Source organism: Salvia splendens, chromosome 14, assembly GCF_004379255.2.
Source record: "Salvia splendens isolate huo1 chromosome 14, SspV2, whole genome shotgun sequence".
Classification (NCBI taxonomy): domain Eukaryota; kingdom Viridiplantae; phylum Streptophyta; class Magnoliopsida; order Lamiales; family Lamiaceae; genus Salvia; species Salvia splendens.
Window position 1 is genome coordinate 4428523 of NC_056045.1, and position 16639 is coordinate 4445161.

At 36.4% G+C, this 16639-nt stretch overlaps 1 protein-coding gene across 2 annotated transcripts; it reads right to left on the reverse strand.

Annotated features, from left to right (window-relative positions):
- Nucleotides 1-7624: 7624 nt before the first annotated feature.
- LOC121763754 (sister chromatid cohesion 1 protein 3-like) lies at nt 7625-11684 on the reverse strand. 2 transcript variants are annotated; one of them, XR_006042488.1, is made up of 14 exons: nt 11466-11684; nt 10757-11015; nt 10630-10676; nt 10493-10542; nt 10338-10405; nt 9812-10254; nt 9606-9738; nt 9388-9530; nt 8884-9305; nt 8756-8795; nt 8583-8664; nt 8316-8457; nt 8047-8204; nt 7625-7954 (listed from the first exon to the last, which is right to left on the reverse strand). XR_006042488.1 is itself a non-coding variant. In XM_042159831.1 (14 exons), the coding sequence occupies exons 1-13, from the start codon at nt 11587-11589 to the stop codon at nt 8100-8102; spliced, it is 2058 nt and encodes a 685-aa protein (XP_042015765.1). In that variant the 5' UTR covers nt 11590-11684; the 3' UTR covers nt 7625-7954; nt 8069-8099. The 2 variants fall into 2 exon arrangements, 1 of the variants encoding a protein (XP_042015765.1); XM_042159831.1 differs by having other exon boundaries at nt 8069-8204.
- Between the last annotated feature and the right edge of the window lie 4955 nt (nt 11685-16639).

The following is a 16639-nucleotide window of genomic DNA, read 5'->3' on the forward strand; positions in this document are numbered from 1 at the left end:
TATGGTTCTTGGGCTCTCGTAGACGTACCAGCATCATAACTTATGACATGATGACTATGATGTTGAGTAATTGCCGAATACTCAACATATAATTCAATTACACCTCCAATAACCATACTCTCACTAAACATTAGTTGCATGCATACTTCTTCTAGTTGAACACCTATAAACGTGACTCCGGATCCAAAGCATATAGTACGTTTCCATATTATTTGAATATTGTTTTCATATATGCTTATCCCCATCCTTTCACAAATTTTTTCCACAAGTTCATCGTACGAAATTGTTTCATCCAACATAATGAATCCTTTAGCAAAAGGAGGATCATACGAAATAACTGCTCCGGGAATTATCTTTCCACCCCAATATAAATTGACACACCACGTCATACTATCTGCAATAATGTAAAACACAAATCAATATGTATTATTTTTACATTCATCATTATGTAGAGTCAGCCAAACACTTGACAAAATAATTCTATTAAATACACTACAATATATATTATCATAACAATCCATTAAATATTGGTAACAAAATTAGGTCACAACAATCCATCAAAATATTTCTATTAAAATATATAATATCATAATAATCCATCAAAATATTAGTGTGCCCATAACAATTGGTCAAACTATTATATTAATTACACTACAATATATATTATCACAACAATCAATCAAATATTCAAAGACTAATGTTTAGAAGAATGGGTCAAAAATTTGATATACTAACCGATTAGAAGGACTAATGTTTGGAAGAATTAGCCAAATTCAAAATATCCACGCTTAAATCCACCACCGGGTCGACCCGAGCGAAAGGTTTTTCCGCCTTGGGAAGGGTTTTCGCGTTTTGGGGAGGGAAAGTGTTTAGGGTCGCGATGTTGGGGGAGATCTGATAAGTATATGGCTCAACAGAAACACGCCAACGGGAATGGCGTTTTTAACTTAAACACGCCATCCACATTGGCGTTTCTAATAATTAAACACGCCAACTATATTGGCGTTTTACTCTAAAACACGCCAATAAAGTTGGCGTTTTTTATATGGCTGTATTTGGCGGAAATACACCTTAAAATACGATGCGATGATAACACGCCAATGACGTTGGCGTATTTACTAATAAAAACGCCAATGTGGTTGGCGTTTTTCCCATTTGTGGAATAGATAACAAATACATTTACGTAATATTTAGTGTAAACTCCCCCATAAACCCGAATTTCCCTTCATCATTACGCCTTCAAAAACACACATAAACGGGAATTGACAGAAATTAAACTCATCAAATGCCTCCATTAATCAGCTCATGAACGATCAAAATCGCAATTGCTCATCAACCCCATAATTGAGATAATCCAAAGCAAAATCACTCTATTCTCCACAAAAATTCAACATACACCAATCTGTTAGAAGGGATAAACTTTATTCATTCAAGTGTGTATACAAACCGTGGAGGTACACGCCTAAAATAGGCAAAGGAAATTTACATATGGTAAGATGTTACCATGATTTACCTTAGCTAAAATTAGGGAAGAATAATTAGAATTAATTCCGTGATCTTTTCATATCTTCCGTAATCTTGCATATCTTCAACACTCCCCCTCAAGTTAAGTAAGGGGATTTCCCATTCTTAACTTGCCCAATACTCCACCAAAACTCCTTGCATCTACAGCCTTCGTGAGGATATCTGCTAACTGGTCCTTTGAACGGACATATGGGAGATCTATCACTCTTGCCTCTATATTCTCTTTGATGAAATGTCGGTCTACTTCAACATGTTTTGTTCGATCGTGTTGCACCGGATTTTCTGATATACTGATCGTTGCTTTATTGTCACAAAAGAGTTTGCACGGCTCCTTTGCCATCAAGCCAAGTTCTGTCAGTAACTTCTTTAGCCACAGAATCTCTGTTATCCCACTTTTGATCCCACGGAATTCTGCTTCCGCACTTGATAGAGCTACCACCTTTTGCTTCTTGCTTCGCCAAGTTACCAGGTTACCCCCAACGAAGGTAAAGTACCCTGCAGTCGATTTTCGATCATTTGGGTTCCCTGCCCAATCTGCATCTGTGAACCCGTGTACCTCCAAATTCCCGTGATTCTCGAACAAGATCCCGTGACTTGCTGTGCCCTTCAAATAGCGCACAATTCTCAGAGCTGCTTCCCAGTGATCAACTTGAGGCTTATGCATGAACTGGCTGACGATTCCCACAGCGTATGCAATATCAGGTCTAGTATGGGAGAGATAGATAAGTTTACCCACCAGTCGTTGATATCTCGTTTGGTGAGTGAGTTCGGCTCCTTCAGTCAGTCGAAGACCATGATTCTGCATCATTGGGGTCTCTGCGGGCTTGCAATCTAGCATCCCTGTCTCAGCCAAAAGGTCTAAAACATACTTCCGTTGACTTATAAATATCCCCTTCTTGGATCGCATCACCTCAATACCTAGAAAATATTTTAATAGGCCTAAATCCTTCATTTCAAATTCGGTAAACAGGTTCTCCCTTAATTGTCTGATTTCTTCCTCATCATCCCCAGTAAGGATCATATCATCCACATAAATGATTAGACATGTGCTCTTCCCTTCCTTCCTTTTTAGGAACAGAGTATGGTCTGAATTACTCTGTTTGTATCCATACTTTTTCATTACTTCAGTAAATCTTCCAAACCATGCCCTTGGTGACTGTTTCAAACCATAAAGTGTCTTTTTGAGTTTACACACCTCTCCTGCCTTGAATTCCCCATCAAATCCTGGTGGGGCTTCCATATAGATTGGTCGAGTTAGCTCCCCATGCAAGAAAGCATTAGTTACATCAAACTGGTGTAGTGGCCAGTCTTTCGTTGCGGCAATGGAGAATAGCACACGGATAGTACTCATCTTTGCTACCGGCGAGAAGGTCTCTGCATAATCGACCCCATAGGTTTGAGTATAACCTTTCGCTACTAGTCTTGCTTTATAACGATCAATCGACCCATCTGGTTTCCTCTTGATCGTGAAAACCCAGCGACACCCCACTGGTCTGGATCCCTCAGGCTTCATACATACTTCCCACATTTTATTCTTCATCAGTGCCTTCATTTCTACAAGCATTGCTTCTCTCCAATGTGGGACTTTTATTGCCTCTTCTGCTGTCCTCGGGAGTTCCTCTTCCTCATATAATGCAGTCGTGAAGGCCCTTGCCATTTCAGTTAGATTTGTCGTTGCCAGATTTGCCACTGAATATCTGCTTTTCTTTGATATACGCTCAGGACTGTACCTTTTGGGCGGAATACCCCTTGTGCTCCGGTCTGGGAGTATGTATTGTCCAGTGTCTCCATCAATTGCAGCACTCTCCGTTGGTTCTGCATTAGTCTCATTAGGAATACTCGTACTATTGATTTCAGTTTCAGTGGTTACCTCAGATATCACTGGAGGGGGACTGTCAGGCGTGGGTGATTGAGGAGGCTCTGCTGGAGACAAGACGGGCTCGGCGGCAGTACTAACTGTCTCGGTTGGTTCCGCAGCAGATTCGCTTGGTGATGACACGAACCAATTTAGGGGTCCACTTGACCTATCAATAGCATTTCTACTCTCCCCCTGACCGCTAAGATTGGTGTAGTAGTACTCACATTCCAAGAAATTACAATTCATGGTCGTTATAATCTTCCTAGACGATGGATCAAAGCACCTATAGCCCTTTTGATTCATTCCATACCCCAAGAAAACACACTTTATAGCGCACGCGGAAAATTTTGTTCTCTCGTGTTTGGGAACATGAACATATACCGAGCATCCAAAGATTTTAAGAGGTAAGGTAAGGGGTGCAGGTATATCGGCCAGTGAAGATAAAAGCTGCAACGGGGTTTTCATTTTCAAAATTTTTGTAGGAAGACGGTTCACCAAATAAACAGACGTAGCAACAGCCTCAGGCCATAAAAATTTTGGAACATTAGAATCAAAAAACAGAGCACGAGTTATTTCCATAATGATCCTATTTTTCCTTTCGGCTACTCCGTTTTGTTCGGGGGTATATGGGCATGAGGTTTGGTGAACTAATCCTCTATCCCTGAAAAAATTTGACATTTCTCGATTAACAAATTCCCTCCCATTATCAGACCTAAGGACCTTTATAGTTGTCTGAAATTGAGTCTCGATAAGTTTGTAAAAGAGAACGAATTTTTCAAAAACTTCAGATTTGTTTTTCAAAAAATACACCCACGTCATTCTCGAACAATCATCCACAAATAATAAGAAATACCTAAAACCATGATCACCAGTAACAGGCGCGGGGCCCCAAACATCAGCATGCACAAGTGAAAACAGACTCTTAACACGAGTTTCAGTAGACTTAAACGATTGTCTGTGGCTTTTCGCCAAAACACACTATTCACAATCAAAATTTTTAACATGCGAAAAATTCAGAAAAAGTAGTTTAAAATAACCCAGAGATGGATGACCTAAACGTCTGTGCCACAACCAAGCGTCTCGAGTTGCAGATCCGTGAGCCAGCATTGCGGCACTGCCTTGGTGAGCCATCTCGTCAACATAGTAGAGGCCTTGACGCTCAGTGCCACGCCCAATTATCCTCCTCGTCCTGATATCCTGTAAAACACAGAAATTGGGATGCATTAGTAATGTACAATTTAATTCCTTCGTCACGTGACTAATAGACATCAACTTGTGTGACAATTTGGGAACATATAGACAATTTGACAATTTTAACGTCGGGGAGATCTCAATTGTTCCACTCCCCTCTACTGAAGTAAATTCCCCATCTGCAGTTTGTATCTGACTTTTCATAGTCCCACAAAAATTCACAAAATCCTGTCTATCATGGGTCATAGTATCGGTTGCTCCACAGTCGAAAATCCACCGGTCATCTTTCCTCCTAGACTTATGTTGTACTGTACATGCAATAGGCTCTTTATGTAATATTTCGAAACTATTGGGGCTAATAAACAAGTCATCACACAACATGGGGTTCTTTTTCGGATTAATCAAAACATGGGGGGCAGAATGTAAACTTCGGGGGTCAAAATGAAAATTTTCGAAATATGGAGGATTAAGCTTCAAATTAGAATATGGGCTAGGTTTAGAAAACCCTAGTCCATTACCTCCACAGTCGAACCCTCCGTTCTCCACTCCTGCGATCCGTTCGGCGACCGCTGCCTGGCCGACTTCCTCCGCTCGCTTGCCGCCGCCGCCGCCGCGTGGAGTGACACCATCAGTTCCCGGTCCACGAGCGGTGCCCTCTGTTCCACCGGTTTCCTCCATCCCGATGGCTAATCTAGCCTTCTCTTTTTGACCCTCATCCCACCATTTCGGGAATCCAATCAATTTGAAGCAATTTTCTCTGGTATGTTTGTTCATTCCGCAATTTGAGCACCATAATTTTGTTTTATCGGGCTTGGTGGCTCCGCGGCGGCCGTTGGTGGCGGTGAGCGGTCCTTCGGGTCGGAGCGGTGTTGTCTGCTGTGGTGGTCGGAGCGGTGTCTGTTGTGGTTGGAATCTAGTTTGTCGGGCTCCAAATCCGAGTCCTATCCCATTAGATGCTGTGGTTGAGTCGGGATTCACCGATGGCATGATCTTTAGCCGTATGGCTTCTCGTTTTACCCAGCCATATGCAACGTCTATTGGAGGCGTTGGACTCTCCTTTAGGATGTCCCGTCTGGTTCCTTCGAATTGGGAGTTTAATCCCGCCAAGAATTTGTACAATCTCTTCTGATTGATAATGTCTCGATACTCACATATTCCTTTATCGCAGCAGGTGATGGTCTTGGTTTGGCATCGATCAATTTTGATCCAAATCCCGTGCAGTGTCCTCTAGTAGGTCTCCAGATCCGTGTCCCCTTGGACAATCCGGCTGGCCTTGTCCTCCAAATCGTATATCATGTATGAATCTGTCGTGCTTTGGTATGTTGTGGCCAAGCTATCCCAAATGGCCTTCGCACTTTGGTGGTGTGCGAAATCTGCCACGATTTCGATCTCCATGTTGTCCACGATCCAGTAAAAAACCACCAAATTGGTTTCTTCCCACTCCAGATAATTCTTATCGGTTGGTTTCGGGGGTTCCGGCACTCCGGTGATGTGCCGCAACGCCCTTCGGCTCCCGATGGCTACCCGCATGAGTCGGGCCCATAGGGCATAATTCCTTCCATTTAATTTGAATGCTACTGTGACATTCTTGCTTGCTCTGAGTTTGAGATCACCGGTCTTGACATCTTCTTCGTCTGCCATTTCAGGTTCGGTTCGTCCGTCACCGCCTTCTGGTCGGGACAGGTATTCGGGCTGTGATGAAATTATCTTCTGAGCCTTTGATTATTTGGCTCTGATGCCATGTTAGAAGGGATAAACTTTATTCATTCAAGTGTGTATACAAACTGTGGAGGTACACGCCTAAAATAGGCAAAGGAAATTTACATATGGTAAGATATTACCATGATTTACCTTAGCTAAAATTAGGGAAGAATAATTAGAATTAATTCCGTGATCTTTTCATATCTTCCGTAATCTTGCATATCTTCAACACAATCGATTACAGTAAAAACAACAATCAATCAAATTATTTGAATCCTCGTAATCCTCCAGCTTAGTAGCGAAAAAAACAACGCATAATTAGATTGTATCTTCAGGTCAAGGCGCTTCTCCCAGCCGAGTGAGAAAATAATAGAGAGAGAGAGAGAGTAATAGAGGCAGAGGTCGAGAGTTCGCCTTTTTGAACTTCTTTCGGCGTTCTTCGTCACAAGCTTCGCACAGGATTGTCGGCGGGGAGCTCAGCGGCACTAAGCAATGGTCAAGCTCGAGGCGCTGCCGTGCTGAAGAGAGAAAGAAGTGGTGGTGGTGGTGGTGGCGCCCCAATTTTGGATTCTCGGGAGCTCAGCTACAATGGTCGAGAGTTTGGCTGGAATTCAATTTTGAATACGGCTTGTCAAGGAAGAACGCGCTGCGTTGGGGGATGTAATTAATCTTAAATCTAAATGTAATTAATAAAATCTGTAAATTAATAAAAATTAATTACTAAGAAAATTCAGTGTCAGACTATATCCGCCACAAACTGAATTAAAAAAAATCAAATATATTTAATGACGAAATAATTTGACACAAATTAAATTTTTTTAAAAAAAACTACAAATACAATAAATTAGTGTCAGAACTATATCCGTCTCTAAATTGATATTATAAAAAATTTGAAATATATTTAATGACAAAAAAATCTGCTAATAATTTAACAATTACAAAAATAAACTAAAAATAAAATAAATTTTAGTGTCGGACCAAAATACGTCACTAAATCAAAATTTAAAAAAGTTTCTAATATATTTATTGACGAAATAGTCTGCCACTAATTAAAAATCACAAAAACAAAATAAAATAATTTACTGACGGTATCATCCGTCACTATCATAGAAATAAAATATTATTTTCAGAAACTCATTCCGTCACTAATTCCGCCAATAATTAAAGAAGGATAACTGTCCGTCACTAATTCCGTCAGTATATCACACTTTTTTGGTAGTGTATGCTCTTGCGGAAGTGAAGTGAGGAATGCTAATGGAATCCTTTTTTAATTGTAAATATCAGTTTCGTGGAGCTTTCTATTTTGATCGATTTCTATAATTCAAAATTAAATTTTAGTTTGGAGAGGAATTGACGAAATCCTTCTCTTTTTATTTATACCAAAGGAAATATTATAAACAATTGATTTTCCTAGAGAATCAGGCACTTGAGCTTACTTGTCAAAATAAAATAAAGATTATTAATATACATATTGTACTTGAAATATGCAACTCCAATTCTACCTAAGGCTATGGTAGGAACTAGGAATTAAAGATAATTTATAAGGAAAAGTAAAAAAATAAAGAACAATTCTAACCCAAAAATCTCACAAGAGAAAAGTCCTCCACAATGTTATTCTACGAGGAATAATAATTTAAGGTCAATGATTCCCCTTAGTCTACTAATCCTTCATGGATCCACCTGCATTTCAAGCAGATTAAGATATCAGATTATTACAAGATAAGATCCTTAAGCATTTCATTGAACATGATCCAAGAAATGAAAGAACTCACCTTTAAAAAAATCAACCCTTACCTAAATTTACATGCAAAACAGATGTGCATCATTAGACTGAGAACTGCTCCTTCGACAGCTTCGGTGTCACCTTTAGAACGATATCATCGTAAGGTTTCTCTTGACGAACATCTACAAGCCCACAATTCTTCAAAACCTGAACATTGTTATCAATAAATCAGTATGAGGCTGCTCCTTTACTATCATTTTGATGATAATCTATGTATACTTCCTTTTCTAAAAGTAATGCGTAGGATTCAACACGTACCAACGTCTCATAGAACATCCGCGCACATATTTTTCTTGGTTTGTCATTCAGAATCTTTTCCAAAGTGAGATTTTCAGACGATTCTTCTAAACTGCTTGAGATAGGGGTTGCTGACTGTTTTTTCAAGTACTGAGCTACAGCCCTGCATTCAGAAAACAAATGCAATTTCGACATTACAGAAAATTCATTGCGCTATTATCCTAAATACCAAAGCTTGGTCTACAAACTTAAGATGCAAATGGGGGCAGAGGAGACAACGTTGCTTACCTTGTTCGTGAAGACAATGCACTAAGCTCTGGGGTACTTTGATTCCCTGGGAAAACACCTACTTGTGGTGTTCCTTGCGATCCTAATCAAATGCAGGTAATAAACCTCACTATCTTATCTTAGCTTCAAGCCCAAGATGTGACAGCAGAAAATTCATGAATCCGCAAACTTACCAGCTGGAGAATCGTCATCCTGCTCTAGAAACCCAAGATCCTGTTGATGTAAAGAAAAAAAATATGATAAGAGAATGCGAAAGTTAGACTAATCTTTCAAGAATATAATATGAGCATAGAGCACGTACTCCGCCGGAAGGCACAAGCTCAGGTATATCAGAAAGGACTGTGTTGTCAAATCGCATATCACTGTCACAGAATGCATCTGGGGTTCTCATTCCCGAATCAAGATTCCCAGATGCTCCCACATCAGATGTTGGTAATGTTCGATCAGTCATTTCCAGGTGTTCGGATAGCAAATCAGCATTGGATTTATCAGGAGTGAAATGGCTTCTTCCACTTGGAGAAGGTACTGGAGTAGAAAAGGATGGCATAAATATCTCTGGTGAAGCACGATCATTATTGCGAAGGACTTCAATCTCAATATCGTTGTCATGCCTAGATGAAGAGGGTTTTTCAACATTTGCCTCTTGAGATGTTTCCTGGATGGTAACTAGATGATTTTTAGCACAGTCTTCACTGTATATACCCTGCAGCTCAGCCGAAGACCCTGCCGAAGAACGTTCATGGTTAAGATGGGAAACTGGGCAGAGTGAAATTAATGTATTAAAAATATGACAACTATGACTGACCGGTTACATAGGGTTCAACAAATAAACCTTCCTTCCTTAACCGTCTCCTGTTGTTTCGTTTCCAGATTGAAAGAGAAGTTAAGGGACAATTCCTTCTTTCCCGGAGGATATCACTGGTATCTTCTAGTGCATTCTTAACGTACCTGAAAATTTCCTAACATTAGTGGGGGGAAACATATATTTCAAACTGATAGCATGGGTCGTATGGTAAATCATACTCGTTGCTCAGAACAGTTGTCGTATCATAAGGCTGCTTTCTTTTCCTTCTAACTTTTTCCTTTGCCACAGGAGGAGTTGGTTGAATTTCCATCTCAGGAGTTGGTTGGAGTTCCAATTCCGGTGAATGGTGGGCTGCAAAAACAAGATACATGTTAGTGATGCATACATTGTTAAGTCGACCACATTAATCACATATTGCACCCACCAAAAGGTATTTGAGAATCCAAGTGCACAGGCGAGTGTTGTTCTCCATGGTTATGGGATGAAGAAAAGCGTGCATCAGGTAACACCACTTCTTCTCTAACTGGAGTTTGCATCTCCTTATTATCTCGGATGATTTGATCCTCCAGAAATTTGTCAGGAAGAGCACGTTCAGGCAGTATTGGTGAATTATTGAAATCAAAACCATATTGAGCATCACGCATGATTTCTATACTTTGTGTATCTTGTGGGGTTCTACTTCCAAATGCTCCTACATTATTACTACGAGACGGAGTCTCAAAACCAGCAGCAGATGCATCAAACTCGCCATGAGGAAAACTTGGTATATCTTGTGGGGTTCTACTTCCAAATGCTCCTAACTTATTACTATGAGATGGAGTCCCAAAACCAGCAGCAGATGCATCAAACTCGCCATGAGGAACATCACTGCAATAAAAAGAGAGTTAAATTCATAACATTTGAACAAGAAATAAAACGGATTCAAAGTTTCAAAGCTATCCAAGCCTTACTCTTCCTCCATTGGCGTGGGACCTGATCCTGAAGTTTCTTCCATCGACGACGAGGTCCTCAGATCATGCTGCAAAATGGTGAAGAGGTATTTAGCCAAGAATGAAACAATCTATTCATCAAGTTCTTGACAAAAGGATGAGAAGGATGACCACACCTCATCAACACTGATGACAATGTAAGGATCTTTTCCAGTAGGAATTTGCTCTACAGAATAGAAAACACAACATAAATTAGGTTTAAATTAGATGATAAGAAACAGCACAACCACAATTTAAGTTTCACATGCTAAACCTGTTAGTGTTATCTCATCACGGCTCTTAAGATGAGAATCCTCACGCCTGAAATGCAAATTCCATGAATCAATATGTATTTATGGCTCACACCAAGAAAATTCTAAATAGCTTCGACAGTCACATACCAGTCTAAACAATAATCATCTAATTCTATGTTGTCAAGATTAAATTTTTCTGGTAAAGTAACAGAATGAAGGGGCGCTTGAGTGGCATCACTTGGAAGATTGACAGACACGGTTGTAAACACCCTGTTAATCGTGATCCTTATCTCATTGCAGTCTTCAAAAAAGTAGTCAACTTGTTTCGAATATATCCGCACAACTCCAAGCAGTAGATGACCTGACATTCTCAGTGCAATCGGCACTTCAGGATTCATGATTTTCTCTGCATTTGAAGTTCCCCAACGGTGTTTGAGTTTGAGGAAAAACATCATACAAGTTTGAAATACATGTTCACTAAAAACAAGAACAAGAGTGGCATCACAGCAAATAAATATAGAAATTGAGGAAGCAACATATATAAATTCTTGTTATCAAAACCAACAGAAAAAATGTTAAAGGAGCACTCTTTACAATAGCCCTAGTCCCAAAATTGACAACATCAAAGATTCAATCTTTATCACAAATTCATACATTCGCACATTAGGAGACTGAAATTAAATGGTAAAGACGCTCAAGAGTGTCTTAAATCGGAGATTCCACATCAAATTAGAATCAATAACGCTATGAATCCCTTTCTTGATTCTTAAATTCTCGATTACTAAAGCGAAAACCCAAGTAAAATAAAGAAAGTGATTATGCCCAAAAAAGAAAAGGGTGAGAAGCGATTACGCACCGACGGTGGTGGAGACGTTCGTCTTGACGTAGTGAGATTTTCGGAGTTTGTGCTGCAAATGGGCAGCGCACCAAACAGTCCCCAAGGGGCCCTTCCTGGCCAAAAACGTATGAGAGTAGAACATCTCTTTCTTCGATTCGTCTCTCTGTGTCTGTAGAAGTTAGTGGGTGAGTGGGTGTGTGTTGCGTATATTCGAGAGAGAGAGACAGAGAGGGAGTGGCGGCGGGGCGGGAAATGGATAGGCGCGAATAGAAAAGCTTGAAACGAATTGAATTTTTCGAGCGTTGTCTGTGCGACGTGGCCGACCAGAGCAGTTGACGCCCGTAATTTATGTTTTATTATTACTTTTAATTTGGCAAATTGCCCAAAAAACAGTTAATTTATTGTAAAATTTCAAACATTAAAATGGTTGATAATATAATAACTTTTATATTTTTGTCAGTTATTCTCTAATGAAAAATTCTTCCAAATTATGTGTTTGAATTTATTGAAAGGGCATATAAATATGTAAAAATTAAATATATTGCTAACCATGAGGATTAAATAACGTCATTTAAATATCCGGATGTTTTCTTTTTTCGTCTGGAACATCCCACATAATTTCTACCAAATTTGATATTATGAGACAATTGTTTAAAGTCGATATTATATTTTTTTTAAAATCAGAATTTGATTTTAAAAAACTTTATGATTTTGGTAATTTTCCTTTTTAATTTTTGGCACTACTAAATTAATTACTCCCTCCCATGCACCAACATATTAATATCTCATTTTGTCACAATTATTTAAAATATCACTTACTTTTTTGAATGAACTACACTAATAGTTCATGATCTTGTCGAAAAATGCACCAATGGCCAAAAAAAAAATTATAGTCTATTTGGTCCCTAAAAATTGTATTTTTGGTACTTGTCGGTCTTTTATACCCCTCTGCATTTGAAAAATCTCCTAAATGCAATGGAGGGCATTTTCAGTATCTGAAAATTACAGTTTTGGTACCTCTTCAATCATGAAATTATTTTGGACATACATAAAAGCACCTTTTGAATTAATTCACTTAAATTTTTTAAATAATTACTTGAATAACGTATAGGTTAAGCTTTATAATGAAAAAATTACTATAGTTCATTTTAGTATTTTTAGTAAAAAATGTTACTTGCAAGTGTTCACTTTAATTTACCTTATATACAATTCACTTAAATTTTAGTTATTATACTTAAAAAATATTTTTCACTATATTATAAATTAATTAACGTAATTAAAATATTTATTTTTCACTTAAGTATAGTTACATTTAAATATTTAAGTAACATTTTATAAATAAAATTACTATAGTTCCCTATAATATTTTTTATACTCAAATTTAAAAATTTTAAGTAACATTTTTAAGTAAAAATAAATCCCACAAAGAATTTTTTATAATTCACTTTAATATTTATATTAAAAAATGTTACTATAAAATTTAATTTTCTCTTCCTAAACATATAGATTAAGTTGTACAATAAATAATATATATACTTTGAAAAATAAATAAATCATAACTAAAACATTTGGTTTCTTATTTGAATTTTTGAAATCATACAGCATCAAATATTATTTAAATGAAAGTATAATTGAATTTATAAAAGAAAATGGTGATGGAAGAAAAAATGAAAAAAAATTAAAGGGAGAGTAGAAAGGTCCAAAATGCCCCTAAACTTTAAATATTCCCACTAGTGGTGCCTAAGGTTACTATAGTCTTATCGTACCAAAAATGATATAAAAATTTTTAGGGACCATTAGTGCATTTTTCGACAAGACCATAAACTATTAGTGTAGTTCACTCTACTTTTTTAATAGAATGAACTACATAAATATTACTTGATCTTTCACTTTCACATATAGATGATACATGATCTTTATTTTATATCGTTTTTTGTACCTATAAATCACATTTTTTATACCTGATGCGATTTTTACCCCAAAATGCCCACTAAACAAATATATTTTCCCATTTGTCTCATAAAGGATACTCCAAACTAGTACCAAAAGTGATATTATAATATCTTTTCTCATTCTCCTCACTCTTTATACTATTATTAATAACCAATATTTATATTATTATTTTGATGTTATAAATTAATAATTAATTTATTTTTAATGTGATTCAAATATACTTAATTATAATTATAGTTATAATTATATTTAATAATGATAATATTATAATACTAAAAATTAGTAGTGATTAATAAATAATTATTGTATAATTATTTAAATTATGAATCATATAATAGTATATAGTAATAATAATTATTACTATTATGTTTATTATTTTATATTAAATTAATAACTAATTGATATAGTCTTAATAAAATTTAAAATTGTGAATTGTATTCATAATGATATAAAAAGTTGAATATATTTAGTTTGGTGTTTCAACCCTAAAATTAGTATAAAATAATTTAATAAAAATATTCAATTGATTTAGTTACTTTAAATAATTAATTTAATTAGGTGTTTTGCTCTTGATTTATATTATTAATGCTAGAGTAGTGATCTAGAGCAAATGCCCCTTAATCAAATAACTAGAGAACAAATCATAGCTACAAGATCAAAAAAATCAAGGGCTAGTATTAATACATGTCATTTTTTAATTTAAGGAGAAATTAGTTCCCTCAATCACAAATTTACTCCACAATAACAAGGCGGGGATATAATGGTCATTGCACATCCAAAATTAGGCTACGTCATTGGCATTTGAAAAAGAAACTGCGTTCTTCTCATCTTCTCATCTTCCTTCTTTTGCAAAATTAGGCGGGGAGAGGACTACGAGGAGGAGATCTTCGATGTCGTAGGCGACTTCTCTGGTCTCGGCGATCCAGTTGTGGATTCCTTTGTCGATTTCATGCCTGGCGTCGGCGATCTCGAGGATGGATTGCAGCTGCCGGAGCTTCATTTGGATCACCTCGATTCGGCCGCCGAGCTCAGGGATGTGGTGTGCTTCGTATATTAGGAGCTCGCTGAGGCTGCGTATTACACATAATACGACGTATTCCGCTATTGTTGGTTGGGGATTGATACAATTCAACTGCTGATTTGATTTTTGAGAAAATGGTTGTGTACTGCAAGTTGACTTTGAGTTAATGCCCACCCGTGTTGAATTTTGGACTATATTATTATACTATTGCAAGTTCATATATTCAAGTTTCAGGAATTTGGAATGGTGATTACTAGTTGAGATTGCATTACATGGCAGAATGTTAATTGAATTTTTCAAAACTTTTATACTCTCAGATACCATGCTGATAGTGATATGTTTTGTAAATAAGAGTGAAGTAAAATCATGCTAAGAGTGATGTGTTTTGTAAACAAGAGTGAAATAAAATCACAATAAGAGTGATGTGTTTTGTAAACAAGAATGAAGTAAAATCAGAATAAGAGTGATGTGTTTTGTAAACAAGAGTAAAGTAAAATCAGAATAAGAGTGATGTGTTTTGTTAACAAGAGTGAAGTAAAATCAGAATAAGAGTGATGTGTTTTGTTAACAAGAGTGGAGTAAAATCATGCTAAGAGTGATGTGTTTTGTAAACAAGAGTGAAGTAAAATCATGCTAAGAGTGATGTGTTTTGTAAACAAGAGTGAAGTAAAATCAGAATAAGAGTGATGTGTTTTGTTAACAAGAGTGAAGTAAAATCAGAATAAGAGTGATGTGTTTTGTAAACAAGAGTGAAGTAAAATGAGAATAAGAGTGATGTGTTTTGTAAACAAGAGTCAAGTAAAATCACAATAAGAGTAATGTGTTTTGTTAACAAGAGTGAAGTAAAATCAGAATAAGAGTGATGTGTTTTGTTAACAAGAGTGAAGTAAAATGAGAATAAGAGTGATGTGTTTTGTAAACAAGAGTGAAGTAAAATGAGAATAAGAGTGATGTGTTTTGTAAACAAGAGTGAAGTAAAATCACAATAAGAGTAATGTGTTTTGTTAACAAGAGTGAAGTAAAATCAGAATAAGAGTGATGTGTTTTGTTAACAAGAGTGAAGTAAAATCAGAATAAGAGTGATGTATTTTGTTAACAAGAGTGAAGTAAACTGAGAATAAGAGTGATGTGTTTTGTAAACAAGAGTGAAGTAAAATCACAATAAGAGTGATGTGTTTTGTAAACAAGAGTGAAGTAAAATCACAATAAGAGTGATGTGTTTTGTTAACAAGAGTGAAGTAAAATCAGAATAAGAGTGATGTGTTTTGTTAACAAAAGTGAAGTAAAATCAGAATAAGAGTGATGTGTTTTGTTAACAAGAGTGAAGTAAAATCAGAATAAGAGTGATGTGTTTTGTTAACAAGAGTGAAGTAAAATGAGAATAAGAGTGATGTGTTTTGTAAACAAGAGTGAAGTAAAATCACAATAAGAGTGATGTGTTTTGTAAACAAGAGTGAAGTAAAATCACAATAAGAGTAATGTGTTTTGTTAACAAGAGTGAAGTAAAATCAGAATAAGAGTGATGTGTTTTGTTAACAAGAGTGAAGTAAAATCAGAATAAGAGTGATGTATTTTGTTAACAAGAGTGAAGTAAACTGAGAATAAGAGTGATGTGTTTTGTAAACAAGAGTGAAGTAAAATCACAATAAGAGTGATGTGTTTTGTAAACAAGAGTGAAGTAAAATCACAATAAGAGTGATGTGTTTTGTTAACAAGAGTGAAGTAAAATCAGAATAAGAGTGATGTGTTTTGTTAACAAGAGTGAAGTAAAATCAGAATAAGAGTGATGTGTTTTGTTAACAAGAGTGAAGTAAAATCAGAATAAGAGTGATGTGTTTTGTTAACAAGAGTGAAGTAAAATGAGAATAAGAGTGATGTGTTTTGTAAACAAGAGTGAAGTAAAATCACAATAAGAGTGATGTGTTTTGTAAACAAGAGTGAAGTAAAATCACAATAAGAGTGATGTGTTTTGTTAACAAGAGTGAAGTAAAATCAGAATAAGAGTGATGTGTTTTGTTAACAAAAGTGAAGTAAAATCACAATAAGAGTGAAGTAAAATCAGTAATAATTTGCACAAAGAGTGAGGTAATATTGTTAACAAGGAAACCCTTCTAGACTTTAACGAATATATCAAAATGTTTCTTCTCGGAATGTTCATTTGTTGACCAATTTTAGTAAAACCAAATTATAGTGACATAATCGAGTTTAATACAGTATT